The sequence below is a fragment of the Scyliorhinus canicula genome, chromosome 6, assembly GCF_902713615.1.
Source record: "Scyliorhinus canicula chromosome 6, sScyCan1.1, whole genome shotgun sequence".
NCBI lineage: Eukaryota > Metazoa > Chordata > Chondrichthyes > Carcharhiniformes > Scyliorhinidae > Scyliorhinus > Scyliorhinus canicula.
The window spans coordinates 98,169,915-98,187,352 of record NC_052151.1 but is presented as its reverse complement, the minus strand read 5'-3'; the positions used below and the strand labels follow the sequence as shown (position 1 = coordinate 98,187,352).

The 17,438-nt window shown below is 47.9% G+C and overlaps 1 protein-coding gene across 2 annotated transcripts in view; it reads right to left on the bottom strand.

Annotated features, from left to right (window-relative positions):
• Positions 1-17,438, bottom strand: part of smpdl3a (sphingomyelin phosphodiesterase acid like 3A) — a 62,354-nt gene that overhangs the window by 27,238 nt on the left and 17,678 nt on the right. Inside the window, exons 2-3 of one of the 2 annotated variants that reach the window (XM_038799717.1) lie at positions 9,198-9,411; positions 4,519-4,663 (exon numbers count right to left, since the gene is read on the bottom strand). In XM_038799717.1, coding sequence (XP_038655645.1) covers positions 4,519-4,663; positions 9,198-9,411 — 359 coding nt within the window. Of the gene's footprint in view, positions 1-4,518; positions 4,664-9,016; positions 9,150-9,197; positions 9,412-17,438 lie in introns of those variants that run through there. The other variant, XM_038799718.1, reaches the window with a different exon arrangement.

Below are 17,438 nucleotides of genomic sequence, written 5' to 3'. Positions count from 1 at the left end.
AAGATCAAAGCCAAAGGCTCAGCAATCTCCTCCCTAGCTTCCCAGAGAATCCTAGGATAAATCCCATCCGGCTCAGGGGACTTATCTATTTTCACACTTTCCAGAATCGCTAACACCTCCTCCTTATGAACCTCAAGCCCTTCTAGTCTAGTAGCCTGTTTCTCAGTATTCTCCTCGACAACTTTATCTTTTTCCTGTGTGAATACTGACGAAAAATACTCATTTAGCACCTCTCCTATCTCCTCGGACTCTACGCACAACTTCCCACTACTGTCCTTGACTGGTCCTACTCTTACCTTCGTCATTCTTTTATTCCTGACATACCTATAGAAAGCTTTAGGGTTATCCTTGATCCTACTTGCCAAAGACTTCTCATGTCCTCACTTGGCTCTTCTTAGCTCTCTCTTTAGAGCTTTCCTAGCTAACTTGTAACTCTCAAGCGACCCAACTGAACCATCACGTCTCATCTTCACATAAGCCTTCTTCTTCCTCTTGACAAGTGAGTCAACTGCTTTAGTAACCCATGGTTCCCTCACTCGACCACTTCCTCCCTGCCTAACAGGTACATACTTATCAAGGACACGCAGTAGCTGTTCCTTGAACATGCTCCACATTTCCATTGTGTCCATCCCCTGCAGTTTTCCTCTCCAGGCGATGCATCCTAAGTCTTGCCTCATCGCATCATAATTGCCTTTCCCCCAGCAATAACTCTTGCCCTGCGGTTTATACCTATCCCTTTCCATCGCTAAAGTAAACGTAATCGAATTGTGGTCACTATCACCAAAATGCTCACCTACCTCCAAATCTAACACCTGTCCTGGTTCATTACCCAGTACCAAATCCAATATGGCCTCGCCTTTTGTTGGCCTATCTACATACTGCATCAGGAAACCCTCCTGCACACATTGGACAAAAACGGATCCATCTAAAGTACTCGAACTATAGTGTTTCCAGTCAATATTTGGAAAGTTAAAGTCCCCCATAACAACTACCCTGTTATTTTCGCTCCTATCCAGAATCATCTTTGCAATCCTTTCCTCTACATCTCTGGAACTTTTCGGAGGCCTATAGAAAAGCCCTAACAGGGTGACCTCTCCTTTCCTGTTTCTTAACTCAGCCCATACTACCTCAGTATTCGAGTCCTCATCAAATGTCCTCTCAGCCACCGTAATACTGTCCTTGACTAACAATGCCACCCCTCCCCATCTCTTACCACCTTCCCTGAACTTACTGAAATATCTAAACCCCGGCACCTGCAACAACCATTCCTCGCCCTGCTCTATCCATGTCTCCGAAATGGCCACAACATCGAAGTCCCAGGTACTGACCCATGCCGCAAGCTCACCCACCTTATTCCGGATGCTCCTGGCATTGAAGTAGACGCACTTTAGACCACCTTCCTTCCTGCCGGTACACACCTGCAACTTTGAAACCTTACTCATGACCTCACTACTCTCAACCTCTTGTGTACTGGAGCTACAATTCAGGTTCCCAATCCCCTGCTGAACTAGTTTAAACCCTCCCGAAGAGCATTAGCAAACCTTCCCCCGAGGATATTAGTACCCCTCTGGTCCAGGTGTAGACCATCCCGTTTGTAGAGGTCCCACCTACCCCAGAATGAGCCCCAATTGTCCAGGAATCTGAAACCCTCCCTCCTGCACCATCCCTGCAGCCACGTGTTCAACTGCTCTCTCTCCCTATTCCTCGACTCGCTAGCACGTGGCACGGGTAACAACCCAGAGATAATAACTCTGTTTGTTCTAGCTCTAAGTTTCCACCCTAGCTCCCTGAATTCCTGCCTTACATCCCTATCCCTTTTCCTACCTATGTCGTTGGTACCTATGTGGACCACGACTTGGGGTTGTTCCCCCTCCCCCTTAAGGATCCCGAAAAAACGATCTGAGAAAACGACTCCTCTACCTGCGTCTGCAGCTGCTGGAAGACGGCCCACATCCCGTCATTGTGTCCCTGGGTTTCAAAATGCATCGGCTGTCCAGGTGGGTCGAGTAAATCCAGGAACCCGGGAAACGTCTGGGTGCCAGCTGGATGCTGGGCCTGGGCTGCCCTCCAACCGTCCAGCCCCTCGGCTGCTCCGAACTCCACCTGCTGTACCGGCTCAGCTGTGTGGTGCACACCAGTCTGTGACCCAGGAGCCTCATCACTTAATTGCCCAACCGAGGTGAGTGTCTCTGGGATGGTGGATGGTGTGGGAGACAGCAGTGCCGCAAGCTCTAGGTCCCCGTCCATCAGAAATTCAGGATGGTCCTGGTCCCAGTCATATCCCAGCGCAGTGCGCAAGCAGCCCATGTACGGTTCAGCGTCAGGCGAGTCCGTGACTGCGTCGCCGTCCTTTGTGCGTCTGGGTATACTGACCCCATCCTGTCCTGTCTCACGGCCCGACCTTCGGGCAACGCACAGCCATGAAAGTCGTCACTGTCCGTCCTCTGTACGTCCCGCTCGAGTCCCGGATTTGGAGGATGGCACTCCTGGCCGATCTCCTGCCACCCTCTGCCGTGCGACCCTGGGTGCGGTGGTTGTCGTGGATGGTCGCCTGTGTGTGGCACCAGACGGCCCTGGACGTTCGTCAGCTAGCCCTAGGGAACAGAATGATACGGGATTAGTTAGACACGCTCGGCCGGGCGTAGGATGTTCCAGTGGGCAGAGTGTGAGGGGACAGAGGATGGGGGATCCAGTGGGCAGAGTGTGAGGGGGACAGAGGATGGGGGGTCCAGTGGGCAGAGTGTGAGGGGACAGAGGATGGGGGGTCCAGTGGGAAGAGTGTGAGGGGACAGAGGATGGGCTGGGGTGGGGGGGGGGGGGGGATGTCATGCAGGGTTGTCTCACTTGGTTCTGCACCTCCAACCTCGCATTGCGCGACCTCCCGAGTGGCAGATCCCCCAGCAAGGTCCAGTGCCCTCTGCTCAAACACTGTCAGGGGCTGCATAACGGGTGAACCCCCTCCGGTTCTGTTGCACACCAGCTGTTGTGAGCAGTCTTGTCCTGTTGGGGGTGGGGGCATAGATAGATCATCACAATTCGGCAGGGAACATCAGGGCGTTCAGATATTGGCACAGGTTGGGGTCAAAGTTGCAGCTACACCATGGCATCTCTCCAGGGGGTTGCAGCGCTCATGTGAGTCTGTGACAACTTTGTTAACCACCCTCCACTCACTCTCGCCCCCCCCCCTCCCTTGTGCCCGCGGGAGGGGGGGGGGGGTGTGATGAGGGACATGGGGGGAGGGGAATGGTTGTGACCCGGGGGGACCCTCGTGGCACTTACCCTGGCAGCCCTGGTGAGGTCGTGGAGCTTCTTGCGGCACTGCTCCCCAGACTGAGGGGTCTGCCCCACAGCACTGACTGCCGTGCCCACCTCACGCCAGGCCCGTCGCACGACGCTGGAAGGGTGGCGATGCCCTCGTCTTGGGCAGACGATGCCCCTGCGCTGCTCCACCTCATCGAGAAGGTTCTCCAGGTCTGTATCACGGAACCTCGGGGCGGCCCTCCGTGGCTCCGACATTTCCCTCCATCCTTTCTGTGCGTAGATCGTGCCCTTTTACGACGCGGAGCAGCGTCATTCGGGCGTCGCGCACAGACGACGCGCATTCGACGTCACGACCCCGCGTTCTGCGCGGCCCCGATGCTAGCCCATTCCCGGGGCCAGAAACGATCGCGATCGGGGCCGTTTCACGCCGTCGTTGAACTCGACCGAGTTCACGACGGCTTTCTCGATGCGGCGCGACATCAGAGAATCACGCCCCTCACCTCTAAACTTTGCCCCTCGCACCGTAAACCTATGTCCCCTAGTAATTGACGCTTCCACCCTTGGCCAAATAAAGAGCCTGTTTGAGCAGGATGTGAATTGGATATTCAGACTTGGAAGGTTAGTGTCTGAATTTGCAGCACTTGTGATTTCCTTTTAATAATTCATATAAATCACCAGAAAATTGGAAGCCCAGTGAATCAGACACACTGGTCTCATTGACCACTGTCTTCATTTACTCTGCTGTTGGGTGAGGTTTTCACAAGGAGGTTACTCTTCAATGTTAACAATACTGAACAATCCTTGATGGGAGAGAAGTTGAAACACTTGCTATATTTGGCTAATTGTCTTTCCCCCAAAACATGTTAGTTTTTATGCTTATTGATTTTTTTTAACAACTTTTTTAAAAAGCATAAAAATGATCATCCTTTCAAGCTGTTAATAATGAATCCAAAATGACTTTCTCGTTAATCTAAATTGTGAATTTTGTTGATTTGTTATAAAATAAATCAAACCTTGGCGTTATTTTTCACTCTTACAAATCTGAAAGTTTCTACCTAAAGAGCATCTGCTGAAGTTGGTCTGGACTGTACATTTAATTTTAAACAATTCAACTATTTGGGTTTGTGGAGTTTCTCTCTTGTGAATATAAATACAATGCATGTGGTAAATAGCTGTTTTCTGTTTCAGCTAAGATCTATATTATGTTATATATTCTGCAATATTTCCTTCATTACAAAATTGAACTAAGCTACTAACCTGTGGCCAATAGTCATGGTTTCCCAATGTAGGGAAAACCTGCAGATCTTTGAAGTATTGCCGGATGGTCTGTGTCATATTATGGAGAATGTCGATCACAATTTTTGTAGAAAGCTTTGGCACAGGTACATGGGGAGGACTATCTCTACAATAACAAAAGAAAAGTAAAAGCAACGATGATGGAAGTGGTCACAGGACTCAATATTTTGACAACCAAACTACATGCTCTTATCCTTAGACATTTACAGAGCGGAAGGCCATTTGGCCCATCGAGACTACACCAACACCTAAAAGAGCTAAGCCTCCACCCTCTCCCCATAACCTAGCAACCCCACCTAACTTTTGGACAATTTAGCGTGACCAATCCACCAAACCTGCACATCTTTGGACTGTGGGAGGAAATCGGAGCACCCGGAGGAAACCCACGTAGACACGGGGAGAAAGTGCAGACTATGCACAGTGACCCAAGCCAGAAACGAACCCGGCTCCCTGCCGCTGTGAAGCAACAGTGCTAACCACTGTGCTACCATGATACCCTGTTATCCTTGGACATTTACAGGGTCAACTTATAATATTTTGAAAATACCGAGCAGGTCAGAACATTCCATTTCAAAATACTTCGTAAATTCAGGTGCTGTACAGGTTAAATGGTAGCATTTATTTTCCGAATAATTAACTCCTCCTATTGCAGAGTAAAATCAGCTTTGGGTGCGGTTCTCGGGTCTCATCCATGGTGGGACCCATTGCCAATGAGTATGGAAATTTTGGTATCCCTGCGAAAACTCCATTAACTTTTGGTATCATTGGAAAATTCCAGCCACGAACGATGAGGGAAGATTTTGGCCTTTGACTCAATGGTACCACTCCCACTCTTGAGTGGGTTCCTGTGCCACTGGGGAGACTTGACCAGCTGATACCTCAGTGAAGTACAAAGTGAGCCTGGACTGCAGAAGATGTCAGCATTCAGAAGAGATGCCAAACCGATACTCTGACTTCCTTCTCTTGACATGCATTGACAAAGAAGAGGGGAATGCTCCTCAGTGACCTGGTCAATATTTATCCCTCAGTTAACTAGAAACTGGTCATTCTTATTGTGGTATCTAGCTGTGCACAACTGCCACATTTCTTCTATTACAGCTGTTTCAAAGGTACCAGAATAGCCTGAGGTTGTAAGGTGCTACACTGTGACAAAATCCATGGCAATTTGGTAAGACAAATGCTTTTAGCATGCTTGCAATTGCAGAGTCCATCCACCAGGTACTGGTGTGGTGTGGGAAGAGCCATCACATTGGGCGCGATTCTCTGGAAAAATTTCAAAATGTGACAGCGAGCGGGAATTACCGCGAGCTTCCCGGCGCTCAGCCCAGTGAGGTCGCCGACGCAATTCAACGTTAATTGATCCACTTAACTAGGCCTTACGGGCTTCTCGATGGAAATGACTGCTCGCCAGCTGATTTGCTGGGACCACACTCGCCAGCCCTGCTAACCAAGTTCGAGCAGCACTTGTTCGCATACACTTGCTGAGCCAGCCCCTGCCATCTCGCAATAATGGCACCGAGGATACCAGCCCCAAGCTTTGGGGAAGCTGACCGAGGGAGGCTCCTGGACCCGGTGCAGGCCTGGAGGGATGCCCCGTTCCCCCGACGGTCCCGGAGGGCAAGTCACAAGACAGCCAGTACTGCCTGGGATGAGGTGGCGGCACCCGTCAGGTCAGGGAGTGTGACCAGGAAGACTGGCATTCAGTGCCAGAAAAAGGTCAATGACCTACAGCGGACAGCACAAATGAGTAGACACCAATGCCCCAACCCCGGCCTAAACACCCCCCCCCCCAACCCCAACCCCCCCCCCCCCTCCCTCCCTCACCCCCTCCCACCACTGTGAACCACCCATGTGGCTAATGATGCCCTCTCTGTGTCTCCTCGGGAAAAGCTCTCCCATAATCGCCGGGAGAGGGCCCAGACTGGCGGTGGGGTGCCGGACATCAGAATCCCCACCTCCTTCAAGGATCGGGCCCTGGAGGTGACTGGGGTGGCCGAGGGCAGATTGGTCACCAACGCAGAGGTGGCGGAAGCCGCAGAGGCGAGGAACTACTAGGCTCCACCCGGAGGACATATCAAACGTGAGTACTGATTGACCCATCCCTCCCACTGAACATATGTCCATTCTCTCATAGGTCCACTAGCCGAAGGAGCTGGCCCACCCCCTGCTTGCCCTCTCTCCTGACTCCGAGGAGAGCACCTCGGATGGGAGCTCCGAGGATGCAACTGTTATAGCTGCGGTGTAGCTGTCATCACCACCCCCCACCCCCACCCGCACCACCGCCCCTCCCATCTGATGAAGAGGAAAATACTGCCTCGAAGCAGTTCACCAAATTTCATCCAATTCTACGATGGTTCTTATCACTCTTTCATCTGGGTTCAATTATCCACCCACCCACATTACTCTCCTTGATCTGGACACTGTACTTGATCTTGGCTTTGCATGAAGAACACCATGGGTGACTAGACTATAAAGGTAGAAGTTCATAAAATTTCAACAGGGCCATTCAGCCAAACTAGCCAAAAATGCTGCAGCCAGGGCAGCACGGTGGCACAGTGGTTAGCATTGCTGCCTACGGCACTGAGGACCTGGGTTCGAATCCCGGCCCTGGGTCACTGTCTGTGTGGAGTTTGTACATTCTCCTCGTGTCTGCATGGGTTCCACCCCCACAACCCAAAAGATGTGCAGGGTAGGTGGATTGGCCGTGCTAAATTGCCCCTTAATTGGAAAAAATAATTGGGTACTCTAAATTTATTTTTAAAATTTTTTAAAATGTTGTAGCCATAAACCATGGGCTGGATTCTCCCCTATCCGGTGGGGCGGGAGGTCCCGGCGGAATGGAGTGGTGTGAACCACTCCTGCGTCGGGTCGCCCCAAAGGTGCGGAATCCTCGGAGCCCGCCTGGTCCTGCCGGTAAATACCTTGTTTAATTCCCGCCGGCGGGACCGGCATAACAGCAGCGGGACTTCGGCCCATCGCGGGCTGGAGAATCGCCGGGGGGGGGCATGCAAATAGGCACGGCGTGATTCCTGTCCCCGCCGAATATCCGGTGCCGGAGAATTCGGCGGTTGGCGGGTCGGGATTCACGCCGGCCCCCGGCCGGGTCGGAGAATCCAGCCCCATGTTCTTTCAGTCATTGATCTGATTTATTCTTCGATGCTGATATGGTCCCTGCTTCAACTCCAGTAACACTCATGGCATTCATGAAAAAAAATCTGTCCTCTGACTAACTCTTGCCTTTAATGTTATAAGCAAGCCACGTGTACTAAATTCCTTCAACTACTGCAAAGAGTTAATTTCGATCTACACCTTGTCCCAAATATTCAGAATTTTAAACACCCCTATCAAATAGCACCGCCAACGGTCTGAATTTCATTTGTATTTCATCATACAATGCAGCATCCTAGCGATTCTGATCTGGATCCTTTTGATGCCTAAACATCCTGCCTTTAGTTTGAAGCCAAAACCTGCATGGTATTCCGACTGTGGTCTTATTGGCCTGGAACCTCCTCAGAGTAGCGCTCTCCGGATCGCCAGTGCCGATGGATTTACCTTCACTGGGAATCCAAAGCCACCGCCTCGCCCAACCTTCCTCACTCAGGCTGGGAATCGTGCCCCTGGCTGCATCGACATGGAGTAACTGGGGCGCAGAGAGGTAGGTCAGTCCCCCTTTATATGGCAGTAGCTGCCAGAAAGGAGCGGTTTAATGGGACACTTAAAAGGTCAGTGATTCAAACAATATGGGGGCAGATCGGGTTGGACTGGGGGAATTGGGGGAAATGAGGTCGGACCAGAGGGGGAGAAAGGGGGCTGGAGGGAGGAGGCAGACCAGACCCAGGGAGGGGGGTGGGGGGGGTTCGGACTGGAGGAGCGTGATCAATCCAGGATGAGGAGGGTTGAGCCGGAGAGGGAAGGTGGGTTGACCAGAGGTGGGGTCAGTACAAGAGAAAGGGGGGTCATATCAAGTCACATGGGGAAGGGGGATTGGACTGGGAGGGGGTGTCGGGTCCAGTGGGGGGAGATGGGTGTCAGGTCCGGAGAGGCGGGAGGGAGGCTCAGGTCCATGGAGGGTGGGGGCCGGGTCGGGAGAGGATGGTGGGTGTCGGGTCCATGGGGGGTTGAGGATAAGGCCGGGAGGGGAGGATCTCAGGGCGGGCCAGGGATCGGGGGAATCAGTCCAGGAATGGTGGTGGAGGCTGGGCATTAGCCCAATCTTTTTGCTCTGGTCAATTTCACCTCTGGCTCCTTAACAGCTTTCTGATCTTGCAAAACAAGATTATTTTTAAAAACATGACTACTGCAGTCAAACGCACTCCAACCCAGGCTTGATCCTTAAATTGCCAAATGTTTATAATCCAATATATCTAAGATCCTGCATTCGTCACAAAGAGATAATTTTTTGCCAAGGATTTAGTGAGAACTCTTCTACAAATTATTCCATGGAATATTTTATACTCACTTGCCAGGGCACACATGATGTAAATTCAACATCTCATCCAAAAGATGGCACTTCCCAACAGTGTAGCATAGTCTCTCTATTACAATCGATACCATTTTAGACATAATCAAAGGTTTTACACTCTGCTAGTACTTGGCAATAAGACTCATCTAGTTCAGTTTGACATTGTGTCAATATTTACCCAGTCCAGATCATAAAGGAAGGTTGAACTTTAGCATCTTTCATAAACGTTAAAGCAGACTGGATAAGATTATATGGTGAATCACATAAATAGTCTCCATAAGGTCCTGCATGCTTTGCCGGGCGCCCCATTGATGAAAAGCAAACTTTGGTGGGGTCCTTCGTCAAGTGGTAGGTGGGATCCAAATGCAAGTCAGTTATGTGCCAGAATTGTCCTAACAGAAAATAAAATGCAAAGGTTAGCAATTTGCCAGACAGAACCTGCCACACAAAATTCAAATTCCAATAAGATATCAACAGTGAACCAAATTGAACTGCCAATGTATATTTACTTGCAGTTGCTCAATGAGGTTCATATCACTGTTGGATCTATTTTGAAATGTTAGGACTCGTGCCGCAGCACGCACTTTGAACCTGTGAGCCACTGTCACTTTCCTCTCTGAACATCTACTTCTGCTCCAGCTTGTTCCTACCCTTCATCATTTGACCCTTTCCAATTGAATGCTGTAACTTGTTTTATCTTTACTTGGGTTTTTATGTTAAAAGAGGCCGCTAACACGTTTAGTGGTACCCCCACATTTAAAAATAAATGATAATCACATTTCTTTTTTTAAAATGATCAATTATCGAGAACCACAATTCTAATACATTGTCGATATTTGTTCCGTGCAGAATTGCATTTGTATCAGACTATATGAAATGACCTTATCCAAAGCTAAAATGCAGCATCATATCAGTAAGGGTGTTGCAGAGCTGGGTTCCATTCCAGCTCGATGTAGCATCTTCATTCCATTGTCATGCTTCTCACTGAGGTGCTCTCCTACATGACACATGGGCACAAAGATACTAACATGTCTAAACAGGCAACTGAGCATGTTAAAATACTTGGGCTAAAAGTAAGCTCAACCAGATACTGTCACAATCCTTTCCAAGAGATGTCAAAGGAATCAGCAGAGTTCATTCACGATAAGACCCTACTAGTCATTCTCCTGCTCGATTCACAGGCGGGGAGGGAGTGGACAATTAGCCCTCGGATCGGGTTGGCTCCAAGATGAGGTGGGGCAATTAGAAAAAATGTAACCAAAACCTGCAATTATATAATGTGTTTCATTAGCACAGGACATCCCCAAGCATATTACAGCCAGCGAAGTACTGTTCCAATATGGGAAATGCAGCTAGCAATTTTCACACACGCTCCCACAAACAGTAATTTGATAATGATCAGATAATCTGGTGATGTGATGCTGGTTGAGGGATGAATATTGTTCAGGACATTGGGGAGTAAAATAACTCCCTGCCCTTGTTTGAAATAGTGCTATGGGGCTTAGACAACAAGCCAAATCAGAAGGGCATGGTTAGAGGAGGTCTGGAGGAGGTTACAGAGGTGGCATGGAGCAATGCCGTGAAGAATGTGAAAGTCAGGATCAGAACCTTGAAATCGAGACACTGCTGCACAAGGAGCCACGTAAGTTAGCGAATACAGATGTGATGAAAGAATGGGATTACTGTGAGTTAGGATATGGGCAGCAGAGTTTTGAATGAACTTGAGTTATTTGTATATTGCAGTGTAAGATTAAATTCAATGGGCGGGATTCTCCGACCCCCCACCGGGTCGGAGAATCGCCGGGGGGCGGCGTGAATCCTGCCCCCGCCGGCTGCCGAATTCTCCGCGCCGGAGATTTGGCGGGGGGCAGGAATCGTGCCGGTTGGCGGGCTCCCCCCGCGATGGCCCGAAGTCCCGCCCGTTCTATGCCAGTCCCGCTGGGTGGAAATTGGAATTGGTCCCTTACCAGCGGGACCTGGCGGCGCGGGCGGGCTCCGGGGTCCTCGGGGGGGGGGGGGGGGCCTCTGGGTGATCTGGCCCCGGGGGGGTGCCCCCACGGTGGCCTGGCCTGCGATCAGCGGCCACCGATCCGCGGGTGGGCCTGTGCCGTGGGGGCATTCTAGTCCTACGCGCAGGCCGTGTAAGTCTCCGCGATGGCCTGTGCGAAGGTGAACCCGCGTCGGCCAGCGGAGTCCCTTCGGCCCCGGCTGGCGAGGCGCCAAAGGCCTTCCATGCCGGCCGGCGGGGCGCAAATCACTCCGGTGCCGGCCTAGCCCCTGTAGGTGCGTAGGATTCCGCACCTTTAGGGTGGCCCGACGCCGGAGTGGTTCCCGCCACTCCACTGCGCCGTTTCTGCCCACCCCTCCGATTCCCGGAGAATTCCGCCCAATATGGTTTTTTTTTATCAAGGATTTAACCATAAGTTCAAAGAAAGAGTGGAAATTAAATTGTAATTTCAGAAGTGAACTCTAACCAGTTATATATGCTATTCACTAACAGAAATTCATCAAATCCTTTCTTTTTTAAACTGCAAAAGTTTACCGTTACATAATCCCCATTAGCAATCTCTAATTCTAACACCCTTTCACTAAATAACATATTACCTACGTTTCTTATTTTGCTTGACACCTTTAACTTTAAATTGTATTTCCTAATCCATGAATCCTATGTCCTAAACAGCGTTCTTTGATCCAAATTCTCCATACGTATGGCAGCCTAATGACCTCTGTTAACTGCAGTCATACATTTTTTTTCCAATGAGCAAGACCCATGACAGCCAATGTTTGCTAACACCTCAGCCTTCTAAATTCAGAAGACAACTTACAGGTCTTCTCTTGTAACTCTGGGCAGAACTTTATACTAAAGGGGCAGGGTGGCAGGGAATGTAAAATTGGGTCCAGCGCCACAAGTGCTATTCTAGGTGCTTACCCGCCCATCTCTGGCCCCACCACAATGACTGGGGAGGCATTGGGCATCCTTGGGCCAATTGATGGCCACTCAAAGGCCTCATTGCAATTCTTGATGCAGTGGGTGGAGACCAAAGTCAAGTTTGAAGCCCCAATCAAATTGTTGTTTAGGTACAGGCCAGTCAACCAAACCACAGTAGTACTCAGATTGCTGTAAAAAGATTCTGAAGATCAGTATTACAGTCAATGTTAATTTAATAAGGGAAGGTCATGTCTGACTTCTTTCTGAGGAGGCAACAAAGAGGGACAGTGGGGGTAACACGTAAGATGTAGCCAATATGGATATTAGCACAGTTTTTGACAAAGTCCCATATGATGTATTGGTCAGAAAATTAAAGTTCCATGGGCTCCATGGGCATGGACCAAGTTACATCCAAAATTGGGTCAGTGACAGGAAGCAATTGCTAATGGCTGATGGGTATTTTGATCCTTTGCTTGTTCTTGTATATATCATTTAGATTTAAATGTAGGGGACCCAATTAAAAAGTTTGCAGCTGATACAATAATAGGTAGTATGACTGATAGTGAGAAAGAAACTTGTACACTGCAGGAAGATAGTAATGGTTATGTGAGCAGAAAAGTGGTAAATGAAATTCAATCTGAAGATGTCTGAGCTAATGCATTGGGCGGGGAGGTGGTTGCACTTCTGCAGATTCCTAGTAGTAAGACAAGTGGATGAGGCGGCTAAAATGGCACACAAAATACTTCCCTTTAGGGTCAGCACGGTGTCACAGTGGGTTAGCCCTGCTGCCTCACGGCGCCAAGATCCCAGTTCGATCCCGGCTCTGGATTACTGTCCGTGTGGAGTTTGCACATTCTCCCCGTGTTTGCGTGGGTTTCTCCTCCACAACCCAAAGATGCGCAGGCTAGGTGGATTGTCCACGCTAAATTGGAAATAAATAATTGGGTACTCTAAATGTAAAAAAAAAATACTTCCCTTTAATAATCCACAGCATAGAATTCAAGAGCAGGGAGGTTATACCTGAACTGTATAAACCACCAGCTAGCCCATAGCTTGAGTGCTGCATATAATTCTAGCCAGGAAGGACACCACCTCACTAGAGAGTACAAGAAGATTTACAAGGATGTTACCAGGAATGGAGAATTTTAGCTGTGAAGAAAGACTGGATGGGTTGGGATTATTTTCTTTGGAACACAGGAGGCTGAGGGAAAATTTAATTGAGGTTGGCAAAATTATGAGGGACCTGAATAGAAGATGGGGCTGGGCCTATTTTCTTTAGCAGGGAGGCTGATAATCAGGGGCATAGATTTAAATTAACTGGCAGAAAGATGAGTAGGAAGCTGAGGAAGAGCTTTTTTTCACTCCGAGTTGGGGGTGGGGGTTTCTGGAACTCACTGCCTGAAAGGTAACAGAGGCAAAAACTCTCATTGTATTAACAAAGATTATTGGGATGCACTTAGAGGTGCCGTAACCTTCAAGGCTACAGACCAAGAATTGGACGGTGGGATTCGGCTGGATAGCTTTTTCTTCAGCTGTCGCAGATAAGATGAGCCAAATGACCTCTTTTCTGTGGTGTAAATTTTTTAAGTTCCTGTGTAATTTTGTGATGGTGACTATCCTGCAAACGTTTCATCTGCCTCAAATCACTAAAGAATGAAGGCTGTTTTATTCACTTATTCAGTTGTTTATTTAATCAAGTCACTTTTCTTGTGAGCGCAAGTATTTTAACAGTACATCAGCATTTAATTCAAAGTCTGTCTGTAAACTGATCTTCCATTCACTGAAATCCTTCCCTGGCTTCTGTGCCATCATCGCAGTTCCTAGTTTGGTGCTGGGTGCCTGATACACCATTGTGCTTTCAGCACAACACAACTTTTCAAGACTGTCGCCCTACCCTCCCAAGCACCCTAAATATTGCTGTCATCTAATAATTGGTTTGCTGTGTTGTAATGCTGGAGGGAGACCCAACTGTAAGCTGATACACTTTATCCTCAGCCATATATTGTAAAACTGCATGGTCTTCAAAAAGCTGTTACTGAACAGTCCTTAACTGTGTCAAGTATTCAGAATTAGACAGACTATAAAAGTAATTCCATATCTCCAGCAAGCAGAGCACCCCTCTAAAATGGAAGTAGGTAACTTGAGTGAATTCAATCTGCATGCAGACTAGGTAAACCAAATCAGCCGTAATGCTGAGGTGGGTTTCTGGATTGGTTTTCTAGAGTAGTATATCAAGGAACCAACTAGAATGCAGATTATTTTAGATGTAGTATTATGTAATGAGAAAGGGCTCATTAATCTCGTAAAAGAACCTTTTGGCATCAGTGACCATAAAATGATAGAATTTTACACTGTATTTGCACTGTATTTGAAAGTGAGGTAATTCATCTGATGCAGAGTTTTAAATCTGAACAAAGGAAATTATGAAGGTACGAGGATAAATTGGCTAGGATCGATTGGAAAAATACATTAAAAGGTATGACAATACATAAACAAATGGACAGCCTTTAAAGAATTATTATATAGTTAGGGCAGTAGGGTGGTGCAGTTGTTAGCACTGCTGCCTATGGCGCTGAGGACCCGGGTCACTGTCTGTGTGGGGTTTGCACATTCTCTCCGTGTCTGTGTGGGTTTCACCTCACAACTCAAAGATGTGCAGCTTAGGTGGATTGGGCATGCTAAATTGCCCCTTAATTGGAAAAAAAATTGGGTATTCTAAATTTATTTTTAAAAAAAGAATTATTATATAGTTTATAGCAACTATACATTCCTTCAAGGCACAAAAGTCCTTGAAAGTAAATTCAGTCAACTGTGGCTAACCAAAGAAGTTAAGGATTATATGAGGTGAAAGGAAAAGGCCTGTGAAATTGCCAGCATTAGGAGGAAACCTGAGGATTGGGAGAATTTTAGAATACAGTAAAGGAGGATCAAAAAACTGATCAGGAAAAAGGATAATAGAATGTGAATGTAAACTAGTAAAAAATAAAAATGGACTTTGAAATCTTCTATAGTAAAAAGGAAGCGCTTGGCTAAAACAAATATCGGTTCATTACAGGGAGATTCAGGAAATTTACAATGGGGGATAGAGAAAGGCCACAGAAGCTGCTGGCGTATAATTCACCCTTTGTGTCTGTCTTCACTGAGGAAGGTACAATAAATCTCCCACTATTAGAGATCCATGAGACTCTGAAGAATGAGCAATCAGAGAAGATTGTAGAAGAAGGTTATGTTGGAAAAATTAATGCGACTGGAGGTTGATGCGTCTCCAGAACCTGATATTATGGGTCTCCCAAGTATTGAAAAAGGTATTTATGAAGATAGAGGATGCAATAGTGATCATCTACCAAAATTCTATAGATTCTGGATTGGTTCCTGCAGATTGGAAGGTAGCAAATGCCATCCCACTGTTTAAGAAGGGAGGAAGAGAGAAAATAGGAACTACTGATGTGTTAGCCGTATATCAATACTGTATATTCTAAAGTCTATTCTAAAGGAAGTGATAAATGGATACTAGGATAATAATAAGGATCTGATGATAATAATAATCGCTTATTGTCACAAGTATGCTTCAACGAAGTTACTGTGAAAAGCCCCTAGTCGCCACATTCCGGCACCTTTTCGGGGAGGCCGGTACTCAACATGGATTTCTGAATGGGGAATCATGTTTGACAAATCTGTTGGGGAGTTCTTTGAGGATGTTAATAGTAGAATTGATAAAAGGGAGTTGATAGATGTAGTGTACTTGGATATTCAGAAGGCTTTTGACAAGTCACCAACAGGAGGTTGGTTAACAAAGTTAAGGCACATGGGATAGGAGGTAATACATTGGCATGGATTAAGGATTGTTTTAACAGACACAAAACAGTAGGAATAAATGGGTCATCCCCGCGTTGGCAGGCTGTGGCTAGTGGGGTAACGCAAGAGTTTTATTTGGGCCCCAGCCATTCAGAATATTTATTAATGATTTGGGTGTGGGGACCAAATGTGATATTTCTAAGTTCACAGATGACATAAAACTAGGTAGGACTGTGTTTTATAAGGAAGATGCAAAGTGGCTTCTCAGTGATTTGGACAGACCTGGGACAGGTATTTCTGGCCGTTCCCATTGGCAGGATCTTTCGGTCCTGCCAACATTACCCCCTCCACCACACCCACCATCTACCCTGCAGATTCCCTGGCAGTGGACAATACGAACAATGGAAACCCCACTGTTGACAGCAGCGGAACCCAAAGGATCCCAGCGTCGGGCAATGGTGGGATGCCTCCGCTGCCGCAAAACACGCCACGGGGGATGTTGAAAATCCCATGCAGTGAGTTGGCAAGAACATGGTAGATGGAATATAATGTGGAAACATGTGAAATTATCAACTTTGGTAGGAGTATTTCTTAAATGATGAGAGATTAAAAAGTGTAGATGTACAAAGGGACCTGTGTGTTCTTGTTAGTAAGTCATTGAAGGCTAGCATGAAGGTGCAGCAAGTAATCAGGAAGATTAATGACGAACTTCATACCGCCATCAACAACCAAGAAACAAATCACCCGAAAGCCCTGCCAATCGTGGCTGGAGATTTCAACTAGGCCAACCTCAGGAAGGTTCTACCCAAACTCCATCAACATATCTCCTGCCCCACCAGAGGTGCAAACACCCTGGATTATTGCTACACAAGCATCAAAGGTGCCTATCGCTCCATTCCCTGACCACACTTCAGCAAATCCGACCACAAATCGGTATTCCTACTCCCGGCATACAAACAGCAACTCAAGCGTGCTGAACCAGTCAGGAAAACCGTGCAGTGCTGGTCCGAGGCATCTGAGGACATCCTCCGCGACTGCTTGGAGACTGTGGACTGGTCCAAATTCAAGGCAGCGGCAGCTAAGCTGGACGAGTAAGCAAACACCTTCACAGACTTCATCAGTAAATGTGTCAAAGACTGTGTACCAAGAGGATAATACGTGTATTCCCCAATCGGAAACCCTGGCTCAACCAAAGGGTTCACTCCCTGCTGAAGTTCCAGACGGAGGCGTTCAAGTCTGAAGACCCTGACCTATATAAGAAATCCAGGTACAACATACTGAAAGCCATCAGGGATGCAAAACGATAATACCGCAGCAAACTGCAGTCCCAGGCCAACAACACTAACCCACAACTACTATGGCAGTGCCTACACAAAATCACAGGCCACAAAGCAAGGCTAGGTGGAATATCTGGGGCTGGAGCATCCCTACCCGATGATCTGAACAAGTTCAACGACTACCAACCGGTGGCCCTGACGTCTGTTACCTGAAAGACTTCGAGCGGCTAGTCATGAGATGGATCAATGCCAGCCTCCCAGACGGTCTCGATCCATTGCAGTTTGCCTATCACCACAGCAGGACTCAATCAACACTCGAACACCTCGACAACAAGGACACCTACATAGACTGCTGTTCATAGACTACAGCTCTGCCTTCAACGCCATTATCCTGACAAGACTAATAACCAAACTCTGC